At 54.4% G+C, this 13,356-nt stretch overlaps 1 protein-coding gene across 2 annotated transcripts in view; it reads right to left on the reverse strand.

Annotated features, from left to right (window-relative positions):
* Positions 1-13,356, reverse strand: part of KIRREL3 (kirre like nephrin family adhesion molecule 3) — a 575,068-nt gene that overhangs the window by 2,449 nt on the left and 559,263 nt on the right. The window contains exons 12-16 of one of the 2 annotated variants that reach the window (XM_047754083.1): positions 13,101-13,201; positions 10,837-11,035; positions 9,471-9,506; positions 5,470-5,577; positions 3,676-3,785 (exon numbers count right to left, since the gene is read on the reverse strand). In XM_047754083.1, the coding sequence (XP_047610039.1) occupies positions 3,676-3,785; positions 5,470-5,577; positions 9,471-9,506; positions 10,837-11,035; positions 13,101-13,201 (554 nt within the window). The remainder of the gene's footprint in view (positions 1-3,675; positions 3,786-5,469; positions 5,578-9,470; positions 9,507-10,836; positions 11,036-13,100; positions 13,202-13,356) is intronic. The other variant, XM_047754084.1, reaches the window with a different exon arrangement.

Genomic DNA, 13,356 nt, shown 5'->3' on the forward strand with positions numbered 1-13,356 from the left:
AAGCAATCAATGAACTACCTGCAAGACGATGGCAGCTAGGGCCTCTCCTGTTATTCGCAGCAAGAACTTAGATGATTCAAAGTTATCTTCCTTAACAGAGCCTGGGTACAGGAGTTCCTGTCGTGGCTCAGTGGTTAACGGATCCGACTAGGAACCATGAGGTTTCGGGTTCGATCCCTGGCCTTGCTCAGTGGGTTAAGGATCCGGCGTTGCCATGAGCTGTGGTGTAGGTCGCAGACGTGGCTCAGATCCCGCGTTGCTGTGGCTGTGGCATAGGCTGGTGGCTACAGCTCTGATTAAACCCCTAGCCTGGGAACTTCCATATGCTGAGGGAGTGTCCCTAGAAAAGGCAAAAAGTCAAAAACAAGCAAACGAACAAAAAAACCAAATAGAGCCTGGGGACAAAGATGGCTTCCTGTTCTTATGGCTCCTAGTACACCTGGTACAGCGCCTTATAGATTGTGGTCACCAACCAAAATCCTGTTGGAGTGGAATCATATTAATATTAATATTATTAATTCTTTGATTTGCCAGTGCCTAGCTCAGTGCCTGACATACAGTAGGGCTATCACAAATGTTCTGTTTATGTCAGATGAATGAATGAAGCTCTAACTTACTGAAAATTAATAATTTGATTGATGGCGAAAAAGAAAGCAAACCTGCAGTGGGTTTATTAATTAATCTGAAGAGCCACATTGGTGCCTGTCTCGTAGCACAGAACGCAAATCCCCTGTTTTCACTTTTGCACCTGACAGAAGTGTCTGCTGCGTCTGCGACCTACACCACAGCTCACGGCAATGCCGGATCCTTAACCCACTGAGCAAGGCCAGGGACCAAACCTGCAATCTCATGGTTAGTAGGATTGGTTAACCACTGAGTCACGATGGGAACTCCTGGGTCTTTTTATTTGTGACTCATTTCCTGACTTCTTTTTGGAGCCCCTCAGAAGCAGCCAAAGCGCCTTCCTTCATCCTGCTACCTTCCCACTGACACTACTTTTTTCATTTTCCAGTAAATGCTGTGGGTTTATGCGGATTGAGTTCTTCCTTTCCATCAGATTCAACTTCTAAGCCTGCCTCTGCTCAGTGTTGGGGCTATATCACAGCAGGGGGTGAAGGGGACGGAGGAATGAAGGTTGCCCCGAGGGGAGACCTCAGTGGGTTCCTCTGCTGGGGTTATCTTCCACTCTTAACTGACCACTGAGTGACCTGCACCCCCTCTTTAAAATGTATTTATTTATTACGGCTGCACCTGTGGCACACGGAAGTTCCCCAGGCCAGAGATTGAATCTGAGCTGCAGCTGCAGCAATGCCGGATCCTTTAACCCAATGGAGGGGCTTGGGATCGAACCCAAGACTCCACAGGGACTTGAGCCATTGCAGTCAGATTCTTAACCCACTGTACCATGTTGGGAACACCCTGAGTGACTCCCACTTTTCTGAGGGCCTGGGCTGGGGAGTGGCATGGAAACAGTCTGAGGCAGTCAGAACATCCCCCTCCGGGGGGAGGGGGGAGATGGGCAGGTCCCTTGGGGATGAAGGGCAGGTGTGGGTGCTTCCACATCAGACTTGATTAAGCTCATCTACGGAGATGTCTGTTCCTGCTCAGGTCTGGGCTGTGGTCCCCTCCCTTGTAAGACTGAGCTTTCTGCTGTGTCAGGCCTGGGAGAAGTAGACCTTTGGAGACCTTTGCCCTTGAGGATCTCCGGGATAAGTGGGGAGGCTGACATGCAATTAGAGCAATGAACCATGAGGAGGAACATGCGGAGTGTCTGGGGAGAGCAGAAAGCACGTAGCTCTGCCAGCGTCGGGGGACAAGCCTGGAAAATTCTGGAGGAGGTGACATTCCAGCTGACTCTCCTAGGAGAATGTGAAATTCAACAGACAGAAGCAACAGGCAGAGGGACCAGCAGCGCAAAGCCTCCGAGGCATAGAAGATTGAGGCTAAGGATTGTAAATTCTTTGGGGTGTTGAGGGCCAGATGCTCTTGACAGGAACATGGAGCTGGGATGGCCAGGGGCCGCCTCCTGAGAAGGGCCTGATGACATGCTTGGCAGTGGGAATGTCCAGTAGATCTGGAGCCACCGAGGGCTTTTAAGTAGGACGGTAACAGGATCAGATTTGCATTTTCGAAAGACCTTTTGTGGGACTCTGCAGGGTGGAGAGGAAAGTGGTAAAAGACTAGAACGTGGGACCACTTAGGAGGATGTTGTCATGGACCAGGGGAACCATGGCAAGGCCTGTACTGAGGACTGACAGTGGGCACCAAGGCAGGGGCACCAATTTGAAAAGGGTCAGAAGTGGAATGGATAGGACCTGAAAATCATTTGGATGGAAAAAAGGCAGCAGAGAAAGTTTCATTGATTTAAACATTGCTGAGCATCTAATAGGGACCGTATAAGGCTTTGGGGCCACAGGCATGAGTAAGGCTCACCATCTAGCGGAGACACTTAAGGACACAGGTGACTTCACAGCAATGCAAATAAGCCACTCTTCCTTGAGCCCTCATTGGGTCCCAAGGGCTCCAGGCTCTTCAGGGGGTTACTGAACCCTCACCCTGGCTCCGAGTACCATGACCTTCACCCCATTTCCTAGATGAGGAGACTGAGACACAGAGAGGCCCCTGCCCTTGACCCCCGTGCTCACTGCCGTTACTCCAGCATCCTACAACCGTGATACGGTAGGCACCAGTTTTCTAGCAGGGTTTTCCAGGATTCTGTTTGGACAGATGGATGGGTTCTGGTCCATCAGTGGGGATCAGGAGGAGGGAGAGTGGCCCTGGGCTGGCTGGAGAAGTTATGAGTGTGCTGCTGGTAGGTAATCCAGTTCCCAGGAGGAACCTATGCTTGTTTGCAGACTTTTGGGGGAGTGGGGGGAGCGGGGCATGTACCGAACAGTGATAATAAGTGTGTGTAGGGTTGTATGTTGTATCACAACACACTGTGGCAATTTATGCACATCTCCTCTCCCTACAGAAGAGTTGGGGTCTTTGAAAGCTGGGTCTGCATCTTAGATGCTTCAAGTCTCCTGGAACCCCAAGCGCAATATAGTAGACGCACCATAAATCTCTGCTGGCTCAGAATACAAGCAAACTTTGTTTTATTGCGCTTTGCAAATATTTCATTTTTTATAAATCCAAGATTTGTGGCAACCCTACATGGAGCAAGTCAATTGGCACCATTTTTCCAAAAGCATTTGCTCACGTTGTGCACATTTTGGTCATTCTCACGATATTTCAAACGGTTTTCCATTATTATCGTATTTGTTATGGTCATCTGTGATTGGTGATCTTTGACGCTACTGCTTCGACTCGCCGAAGGCTCAGGTGATGGTTAGCATTTTTTAGCAATAAAGAATTTTTTAATTAAGGTGTGTACGTTTTTGAAGGCATAATGCTATTGCTCACTTAATAGACTACAGAACAGTATAAACATAACTTTTGGATATAGTGGGAAACCCCCCAAAATTATGTGAATCGCTTTATTGTGGGTCTGGAACTGAACTTGCAGGGTCTCCTGGGTCTGCCTGTAGGTGCCTGGCCTGTTCTGGGGGAGAAGCACGTCTTGACTGATGCTTTGCTTCTCAGGACCGTCTAGAGCATCAGGAGGCCTCTGGTTCTGGGACCTTCAGGGCACAGAAGTGGCGGGGGGGTGTGGGGACAAGGTGGCATTCTCACCATCAGCTGCTTGATGGTGGGGTGTTCCTCAGCCTCCCGGCCAGAGGCAGGCTCCTTGTGGACAATCTCCACCCGGATATCATTCTTGGCTGACACAACGCCTTTGAGATCTGGACATAAAATAGGAAAGTGTAGACAACAGATTCAGTTGTTATCTCAGGCATTCGGACCTAAGTGTTCAGTTCCCCCCTCCCCTCAAGTTTACCCTCCAGCCCTTGAGCTCAGCAGTTTCAAGGCCCCCCCCAGTAACAAAACACCGGTCTGGGTGCTGTGGGCTGTTGGGGCCTCAGAGCTCTGCCTCTGTTGGCTCCTGTTTGCTTGCCCCTTAGCCTTTCACGGCTGCTCCCGAGGCTTGGCAGTCATCCTCATTCATCCATCCACCTCGTCATCCTACTAAATTCTCACCTCTTTCTAGAAATCTTCCCTGACCTACTCTATCAAGCTCTCACCTCCCTGTTCAGAGAATCACACATCTGATGGTTAGAAAGGACCTCGAGATCCCACGGTCAACCTCCTGCCCAAAGCAGAAATGTCCTGGCATGTGGTGGTCCAGCTTCTGTGATGCTCTCAATGCTTCAGTGATGGAGAGCTTGCGGCTTCCAGGGGAGGAAGCCGATTTATACCTGGGGAGCTCTGTTAGAAGATTCTTGCTACAACACCCTCCCCTTATGGTGTCCACTGAGCAGGTGGTGAGGGAGGGCCTGGGACCACATCACTGGGGGCCCTCGAGAGTCAGGCTGCTTAGCTTGGAGGGGAGGACACAGGCAGCGTTCTTCCAGTACATGAAGGCTGCCAAGGGAGGGAGGGCACAGGCTTACTTTGATTATTCATTTTGTACCTTATGCTCAGAGATGGTTAGAGCCAGGTGGAGTCTTGGGCTTGCCTCCCACGGGACATGGGGTAGAAGAGGCAGAGCCAGAAGACTGTGTCTATATTGTTCTCACTGTCCCCACCGTCCCATTCACCCTTCCACGTGTCTATCACACAAAACTTCAGAGCTACGCCCAGGGTGAAATCTCCTGGCACACATGGTTCAAGAGCCCACAAATACCGGCATTTTATTGCTAATGACTAAAGACTTCTAAAAATCTGTGCAGGAGTTCCCTTCGTGGCGCAGTGGTTAACGAATCCGACTAGGAACCATGAGGTTGCGGGTTCGATCCCTGCCCTTGCTCAGTGGGTTAACGATCCGGCGTTGCCGTGAGCTGTGGTATAGGTTGCAGACGCGGCTCAGATCCCGTGTTGCTGTGGCTCTGGCGTAGGCCGGTGGCTACAGCTCCGATTCGACCCCTAGCCTGGGAACCTCCATATGCCACGGGAGCGGCCCAAGAAATAGCAACAACAACGACAAAATAAAATAAAATAAAAGTCTGTGCAAAGCAGTTCCTTGAATCCCTATTTTCTTTCTCATATGTGGGTGACCTGCTTTTCTGGTTAGACTAGCAGATCCTGGAGGGCAAAGATCACCCCCCCACCCCCACCCCCACCCCCCTCCCTGATCTCAATACAGTTCCCAATGCTGTGTGTTTTCAATCCAAGGTTCTAGCTGACAGCCCTGCAGGGTGAAGTTCACTTTCGTCCAGCTCAACATCAGTCGAGCACCCCCTATATAGCAGATGCCACGCAAAGCACCTCACGTAAAAAGGCACATAAGACCCCATCCCTGCCCCAGCAGCTGACAGCGCTGGTAGGGCCCCTGCTCATTGCACTCCAGCTTACTTGCTCTCCGGGGCAGTCTAAGCCTGGCCTTTTTCTCTGTCCCCCTCCCTGAGCTCCCGGCTCTCCCTCCCGTACTTCTCTGGGAGCGGGCACAGCAGAAGGCCACAATAGTTGCCAGAAGGACGAGGAAGGCCACGCCAGCTCCTACGGCCACCCCAATGATGACGGCCATCGGCACGGACTCTGTGGAAGAGAAGCAGGCACATGGATGAGGGAGCTGGGATGCCCCCCTCTCCTCCCCACACCCTGGGATCTCACCCAGTCCCGCGGGCGCAGCCCTTGCCAAGCTGGGGCCAGACCACTGCGCGTGGGTGCTTCTGGGAAAGGCCACAGGGCCCGGGCAGGACCAGACAGGATCCAACTGTGGTCAGCCCGGGCAGGACAGGGGATGAAGGAGGGGGTGGGCAGAACCGGGAAAGATGGGTAGCAGTGGGGAGTGGGGGGCAGGCAGGCAAGCAGACACAAGGAGGGGTGGGGAATGCGGGAGATGAGAGGCAAGCCTGGGTGCAATCGAGCTCTCTGTGGTATTAAATCAGGAGCATCCCGTGGTGCAGTGGCTGCAGAGTCAGAAGCCCAGGCTTTTGGGAAAATGACTATAATCATTGCCTCTGTTTGTTCGGTTTGCTTTTTCCTTCTCTTCCCCAAGCGCAGAGAGAGTGAACGTGGACAGACAGCTTTTGGAGGGTTTTCAGGTCTGAGGCCGCTTCCCCTCAGGGTCTGGGCATCACAGGTGGTGGCCGCCAGAGGCCAGTCTTAGCGGCCAGAGGGCAGGATCCTGGCTACCCCCACCTCTCTAAGGAGAGAGGCCCAGCCATGCTCCTGTCTCTCCTAGGTCAGTTCTCTGGGCAGGAGTCCTGGCTCCCAGCACAGAGAGAGGAAAACCTTTATTCCCTGCTGAGATTCTAGGCAAGTAGAGATGGGGGTGGGGAGGCTGCTGTTGGGGTGGGGTGGGCGCTCTTCCAGACAGTCCTGACCCTTCTGCGGCTGCAGAGGGAGCCGGAGCACATGATGTGGGGCCCTGAGTAATCCCTGGGGGAACAGAACGATTAGAGAATGCAGGGGCAGGAAATGCTTAGGGCTCCCGGCGTCCATGCTTCCCATTTGTAGATGGAAATCCTGAGGTCCAGAGAAGTCAAGTGACTTGGTGAAGGATACACAGCTGCAGTAGAGCCAGCTCAAATCCAGGTTCCTCCCTCCCCCACAATCCTGTATCATATGACATTCTCCAAATCTCACCTCCTCTGTAGGGCCCAGATGCCACCCCTTCTGAGCACCGTACTTTACCTCTCTTTCCTTTTCTGTCGAATGGGATGATTATAGCACCTGCCTCCAAGGGGCTGGCACCAAGCCTGGCATCTAGGCTCATCTGAGCCTTTGCTCTGGCTTCTATGTGGGAAGGAGGACCCCACAGATGCCAGGAGAGGAAAGTCCCTTTTAGAGACTCAACTTCCTCCCTGACCCCGTATTCCCAGTGTGGATGACTGGGGACTCCAGGTATCTGTCTTGGGCTGGAGGTTAGCCTTTCATGTTTCACTGCTCTTTTCTTTTTTCTTTCTTTTTCTTTTCTTTGTCTTTTTGTATTTTCTAGGGCTGTACCCGCTGCATATGGAGGTTCCCAGGCTAGGGGTCTAATCAGAGCTGTAGCCGCTGGCCTACGCCAGAGTCACAGTAACTTGGGATCTGAGCCGAGTCTTCGACAGCTCACGGCAACGCCGGATCCTTAACCCACTGAGCGAGGCCAGGGATCAAACCCACAACCTCATGGTTCCTAGTCAGATTCGCTAACCACTGAGCCACAACGGGAACTCCCTGCTCTTTTCTTTAAAGAGAGGAAGAATCCCACAGACTAGCCCCTGGAGATGCTGCTGGGAAGGGGGGTGGGTTCCTCTCCCAGAAGGAGCGGGTGCCCAATGGTTGGCAGGTTGACCACCACGCTGGGACTTCCTTCCAGCCTGGAACTTGCACACTGGCCCATTCAGCACCTGCCTACTGGTGGCTGAGACCTGGGTAGAAGTGGCAGGGGATGTGATGGGGAGGAGGTGGGTGTGGCAAACACTCAGGGACTGAAAATGGGAGGCCTTTGGGCTGATCTCAATTGTTAGGAATGAGACAATGGCCTTGACCTCAGCCAGCCCTGTGAGCTTGCTCTGACAGTGAGATGATTCTGTCTCCAGGGTTTTTTTTTTTTTTTTTTTTTTTTTTTGGCCACTCCTGCAGCATGTGAAGTTCCGGGTCCAGGGATCAAACCCGTGCCACAGCAGTGACCATGCCAAGTCCTTAACTGCTAGGCCACCTGGGCACTCCTCTCTCCAGGTTTTAATGTTATTACAAAAGGAAAACTGCTTTGGGCATTCACTGATTTTATTCTTTTAATTAAAAAAATTTTTAAATTAAAAATTTTTCATTTTTTGATTTTATTTTTGGGTTTTTTAGGGCCGCGCCCGTGGCATATGGAAGTTCCGGCTAGGGGTCCAATTGGAGTCACATCTGCGACCTATGCTGTAGTTCACGGCAATGCAGGATCCTTAACCCATACTGAGCAAGGCCAGGGATCGAACCCGCACCCTCATGGATACTAGCTGGATTCTTAACCCACTGAGCTACAACGGGAGCTCCTAAATTTTATTAATTTGGGTTGGATTTAGTTTCTCCTAATCGCCTAGGCAGTCTCCTTAGAAAAACTCGGGTCTTGTCTCTGCTGAGCTCAGAGCCAAAGGATGACAAGTGGAAAGTTCCTTGACATCTCCGGGCCTCAGTGCCTTACTTGTGAAACCAGAGAACCAGGTAACCGGTATCTAAAGTGCTCTCTGACTCCCGTGTTCTGTGAGGCCACATTTCCTCAAGTGGTTAACAGCTGGGGTGGGGGTGGGGGTGCCGTCTTATCTGGAGAACTGTCCTGAGTGGATGGATGGGGGCAGGGGAAGAGGGTCCGGTGGGGGTGGGGGACCCAAGGGTGCCATTCCCTCCGCAGCCTACCTGTGTGTGTTCCCTCCCTGCCTGGGTCACCTGTGCAGGCTGCCCCTCTCAGGACAGAGCTCCCCTTAGATGTTCTTGGAGAGGGACTGGATGGAGGGGCCGCACTTTGGCTCAGCCTTCCTTCCATCTGAGGAGGTAGGCTGGGCACGAGGCATCTCAGCCATCAAGGAAGGTGTCAGGGAGCTCAGATGAGTGTACAGACGCAGGAGAGATGCAGAGAGAGAGCAATACCAGCTCAGTGCCAGGAGGGGCCCTGAGAGGTGGCAGGGAGAATGCAGCAGGAGTTGATACAGTGTGGCCTCTGGGAGCTTCCCGGGCAGGAACTGGTGGTGCTCTTAAAGGAGCCGTCTGCCTGTGGGGCCCATCCAGAGCTTGCTGACAGAACTGACCACCCCTAGCACCTTCTGGGCCAGTGGGGTGCGAGAACTAGGGCAAAGGACGCCACACCTTCCGCACGGCCTTTGTCAACCCTGTGGGGTCTGGCTTGCCATGTCCTGATTCTCTGTTCTGGGTTTCTGCCTGGACGGTGGGGGCGGTCGTCTCCTGCGGAGTCCTAAGAACAACTCAACCAGGCAGCCCGGTGTCCCCTCGGCTACCGGGTGCCTGCCCAGTGGCCTCAGCCTGGTAGCGAGATGACAATTCTGTGAGGAACACAGGAGTGGGGAAGGAGCCAGCCAGCGGAAAGCGTGGGGTTAGCATGGATTATGCAGGCCACAGCAGGGCTGGGGGGGCCCTGGTGTCCCCGGAAGCGATGGCCAAGCGGTGGTGATGTCGAGAGGCCGGAGGAGTCAGGCGGGCGAGCTGACTCCACGGGGGCGGAGCCAGGACTTCAGAAGGGAAGGGGTGGGAGGGAAGAGGGGGAGGAGCAAGAGCTGGTGTCCTGGGCAGCGACAGAGGAGACAGGTCTCTGGGGTCCCTAGACCCACGCTGCCTGGGGACCCTCTCCCTGCTGCTCTGACTGCGCTACACCCTCAAGATGGGGGGAGGGCAGAGAAGTTAGTGGCCTGCACCGGCCTCCCTCCCCCCACTGCGGGCTCCCTCCCCCACTAGCCCAGCGGTCCCTTCCCCCATCCCAGGGAGTTCTCATGTCTCCTTCGTACCTGCTTCCAGCCCGGCTCCCGACTTCATTTCCGAACCTGTTTGGAAATAAAGCAAGCGTCCACAGCCAGGGCCTGGCTGGCCGGGGCGGGGTGGGACTTGGGGGTCGGCCACCTGGAGGGTCTGATGTTGGGGACCCTCTCCTGCATCGCGAGTCCGGGACACCCCTCAGATCCAGGCTAGCCGAACTGAACGTGGAGTTCGTTCAGGCTGACTTGGGGACTCCATCCAGAGGGGTGGGACCAGAGAGAGAGGTGGAGGCTGGGGTGAGAACACTAAGGGGAGGGCAGAGGAGTGGGGGAGCTGAGGGGAAGACACGGAGGGTAAGCAACAGGGGGCCGTGAGGGTTGGGATGATGTGTGGATGATATGCAAATTATGTGCAAAGCATTATGCAAAGCAGCACCTATCAGGGAAGAGGTGTTGGGTAGCCATGGGTGACCCCCCAGGGTAGCACTGAGGCCCCAGGGGCCCAGTTGAGACCATCTGCTTGGCCCAGAATCTCTTCCAGGGCCTGTCGGCCTGTGGGTGGGCCTTCATCTTGGAGGGAGTCAGAGACTGCCAGGGCCAAGGCCCCCTGGACCGTCCTGTCTGCCCTGGACTAACCCTCACTGGCAAAGGGGCTTCATCTGCATCCTGTCTCAGGACCCAGCGTGCGGATGGATATCTGTCGAACCGTGCCGCTGTGCTTTTCTAAGGCTGAGACCTTGGAGCAGAGACTAGTCCTCAGCATCTTCCTTTCCAGGCACTGGGCAGTCTCACATGGAGTCACAGAGGGGTGAGCCTCCCTGCCCCCTAGCCTCCCCCTCCACTCCCCCCACCGCAATAGCCCAGCAGCTCTGAGCCCTTTTGTCCAGTGCTGCCCTTCTGGCTGGCATCTCCCTCGGAGCACAGGGGTCCATGCATCTCCTGTGTCCCGGGGAAACAGCATCTCCACCGCCCCCCAACACACACACCGGGCAGGGATTGGACAGCCCTGTGCTTAGCATGGGCACCCTTGGGTTTGGGGCAACTGAACTGACTTGTCCTAAAGGGCTGGGCCAGGTTCCCCAAGACACACATTCTGGTGCATGCACCCCGTGGGATACCCCCGAAGGGCCCTGGGGAACGTGGGGTGACTCATCCTGGCCATTAGCTGGGCTTCCTCTGTGGTTGCCTGAGGCACCACCACCCGAGCAGCTTCCTGGTCTGGCCAAGGGCGGCTGCTCTTAACCGCCGGAGGCTTCATGGCAGGTGAGGAAGCATTCCCCCACCCCTGTACACGTAGGCACGCTCTGTCCCCTCAGGACCCTGGAGGGCCTTGCCTGGCGCCCGGCCTTTGGCCAGGAGAGGCCATGGTCTGCATCCCTGGCGGTTGTGGTAGCCCCACCTTGCTCTTTGAGCCGGATAATCTCCGTGTCGGAGCCGAAGCTGTTCCAGGCGGTGCAGTTGTAGATGGTCTGGAAGTCCGCTCGCACGATGTTGCTGATGGTCAGCGTGGAGATGACACCCTCCTCGGTGCTGACTGTCTCCACTGTGTAGCGCCCTGACGTCCCCGACTCCAGCACATTCTCCTTCCAGGACCAGGCCTGTCCGGGTGTGCAGGATTAGGACACCCCACCAGAGCCCACCCCGTCGGGACCCCTGTACCGCCTCCCTGCCTCAGGGCAGACCTTGCCCTGCTCCCATCCCTCTCACTGCCACACTCACAACACGTGTGCACACAGCACGGCACACACAAACACACATCCCATCCAGGTACCCCCTGCCCCCCTGCACGACCACACCCATAGGCACAGAGGTTGGGCCACCTCAAAGGCTATTTCCATCGACAAGGGGGCCTGATGTGGCTCTGACCTGGAGCATTTTCCAGGCAAGCAGGGGACTCTGGGGCAGCGATGGGAGCCCTTCTGGCAGCTGGCACCCCTGACAGGTGGTGGTGAAGACCCGCCCCAGGCTGACTGAGTCTGATTTTGTTACTTTGTTTGTCTGTGTGTACACACTCTGAGAGTTGCACTTGCTAGGATGTTAATCTATCTTGGTTTACCAGGGTGATGGTTTAATTTTTCTCAGAGCTGTTTCATGGGACTGTAAGCTCCTCAACGTGTACACCCCCTCCTCAGTTGCTATTGTGAAAGTGGAATGCAGTGAGTGCTGGTGGGAAGGTGGAGGGGAGGGGGCAGGTGAGCTGGAGTTACTTCCCCGCTGGGCACTGATGCTGCTCTGGTTGTGGGGGCTGTCCTGGGCTCTGTGGGATGTTTAACTGCATCTTACAATGCCTCCAGGCATCACCAAATATTCCCTGGCAGCAGAACTGCCCTGGCTGAGAACCACTGGCCTGGAGCTCCATCGCTATGAGAGGAAGACTGTTGACTATGCTCAGGAGTGAATGGGATAGTCCATTACGGGCACGTATTATACTTATAATTAAAAAAGCTGAAGAGTGAAGGGAGCAGGGAGGGGAAGCGCATGAATTCTTGCCATTTTTGTGTGACTCAGACGGTGAGTGAACGGAATGCCTGAGGCGGTGTGTAACACAGTCTTGTGAATAACAACATCTTGACTTCCAGGGTGACACCTTAGTTGTTGAGCATATGCCCCCCATGCCCTCCCTGGTGCTGCTGCACTGGAGAAAGGTGAAGCTGCCCTATGAACTTGACCACTGGGGCATTCTTCCAGGAGGACTGCCTGGGCCCTGGGGCTTGCTAACAACATTTACCCCCTGATAGTGCTGGGAGATGCTTGCCCCTCTGTTTTCATGTCCCAGCTTCCACCAGTTTCAGCTGAACTTGGGGGAAGATCCTTGCTTTACAAATGCAAACACCCGAGAGGGCTAGGTGTGAGCTGTTCAGGTTGCCTGAGTTGCGGGGATAAGGGTTTTGAGGAAGGAAGAGAAGAGAGTGATGCTTTTAGAGGGAAAACTTGATAAATGGGGCAGTTCCCCATGGACGTCAAAGCAGAGGACTCTGAGAGGTGCAAAAAGGGGTTTGACAATGATAAACTGAGCCCTGTTTGAGATTTCACTAATGGCTGGCCTTGAACTCAGGAAAAGGAAGAAATTGTTTATCTTGTCCTTCTGCTGCCCTCATTTGCCTTTCTGCCCCCAGGATACAGAATTTGATTGGAACCCATCCTGTTGGGGCACAGCTGAGTGGCTAGAGTTAAACACACCTGCAGGGAGTTCCCGTTGTAGCTCAGCAGTAGGGAACTCGACTAATATCCATGAGGACACAGGTGAGATCCCTGGCCTCGCTCAGTGGGTTAAGGATCTGGTGTTGCTCTGAGCCGTGGTGTATGTTGCAGATGCGGCTCAGATCCCATGTTGCTGTGGCTGTGCTGTAGGCCAGCAGCTACAGCTCCAATTCTACCCCTAGCCTGGGAACCTCCTTATGCCATGCGTGAGGCCCTAAAAAAAGACACACACACACAAAACACCTGCAGGCGAGGAGCACAGCCTGTCCCCAGAAGGAAGACTGCTCGTGATTTTCGCCTTCATGATGCTTTTCCAAGAGAGGGGAATAATTTTCCCACTTGCAGTGCAGAGGCGAGACCGACCAGCCTGGAGGTTGAGTGGCTTTGGCCAGAGATGACCTGCCAGGCTGCCCAGTGTGCCGGCTGTGCCCCTCACCCCCCCATCCCCTGCCGAGCACTCACGATGCGGTCGGGTGGTGGTGTGCTCCGGATGAAGCACTTGATCTGGCCCTTCTCCCCATGGAGGGCATGCTGGGTCTGGGTGCTGGAGATGATGGGGGGTCCTGTTGGGGAGACACCATCACATCAGGGATTCGGGAAGGGCAGGCCCCTGGCTGGGCCCCTCTTGGCAAGTTTAGAAGTTTATACATGCATTCAGTCATTCAGCCTGTATAAGCAAGGTAATGGGCGAGGCAGGGGGCTGAGATAAATGAGGCTT

The sequence above is a fragment of the Phacochoerus africanus genome, chromosome 11 (genome assembly GCF_016906955.1).
Source record: "Phacochoerus africanus isolate WHEZ1 chromosome 11, ROS_Pafr_v1, whole genome shotgun sequence".
Classification (NCBI taxonomy): domain Eukaryota; kingdom Metazoa; phylum Chordata; class Mammalia; order Artiodactyla; family Suidae; genus Phacochoerus; species Phacochoerus africanus.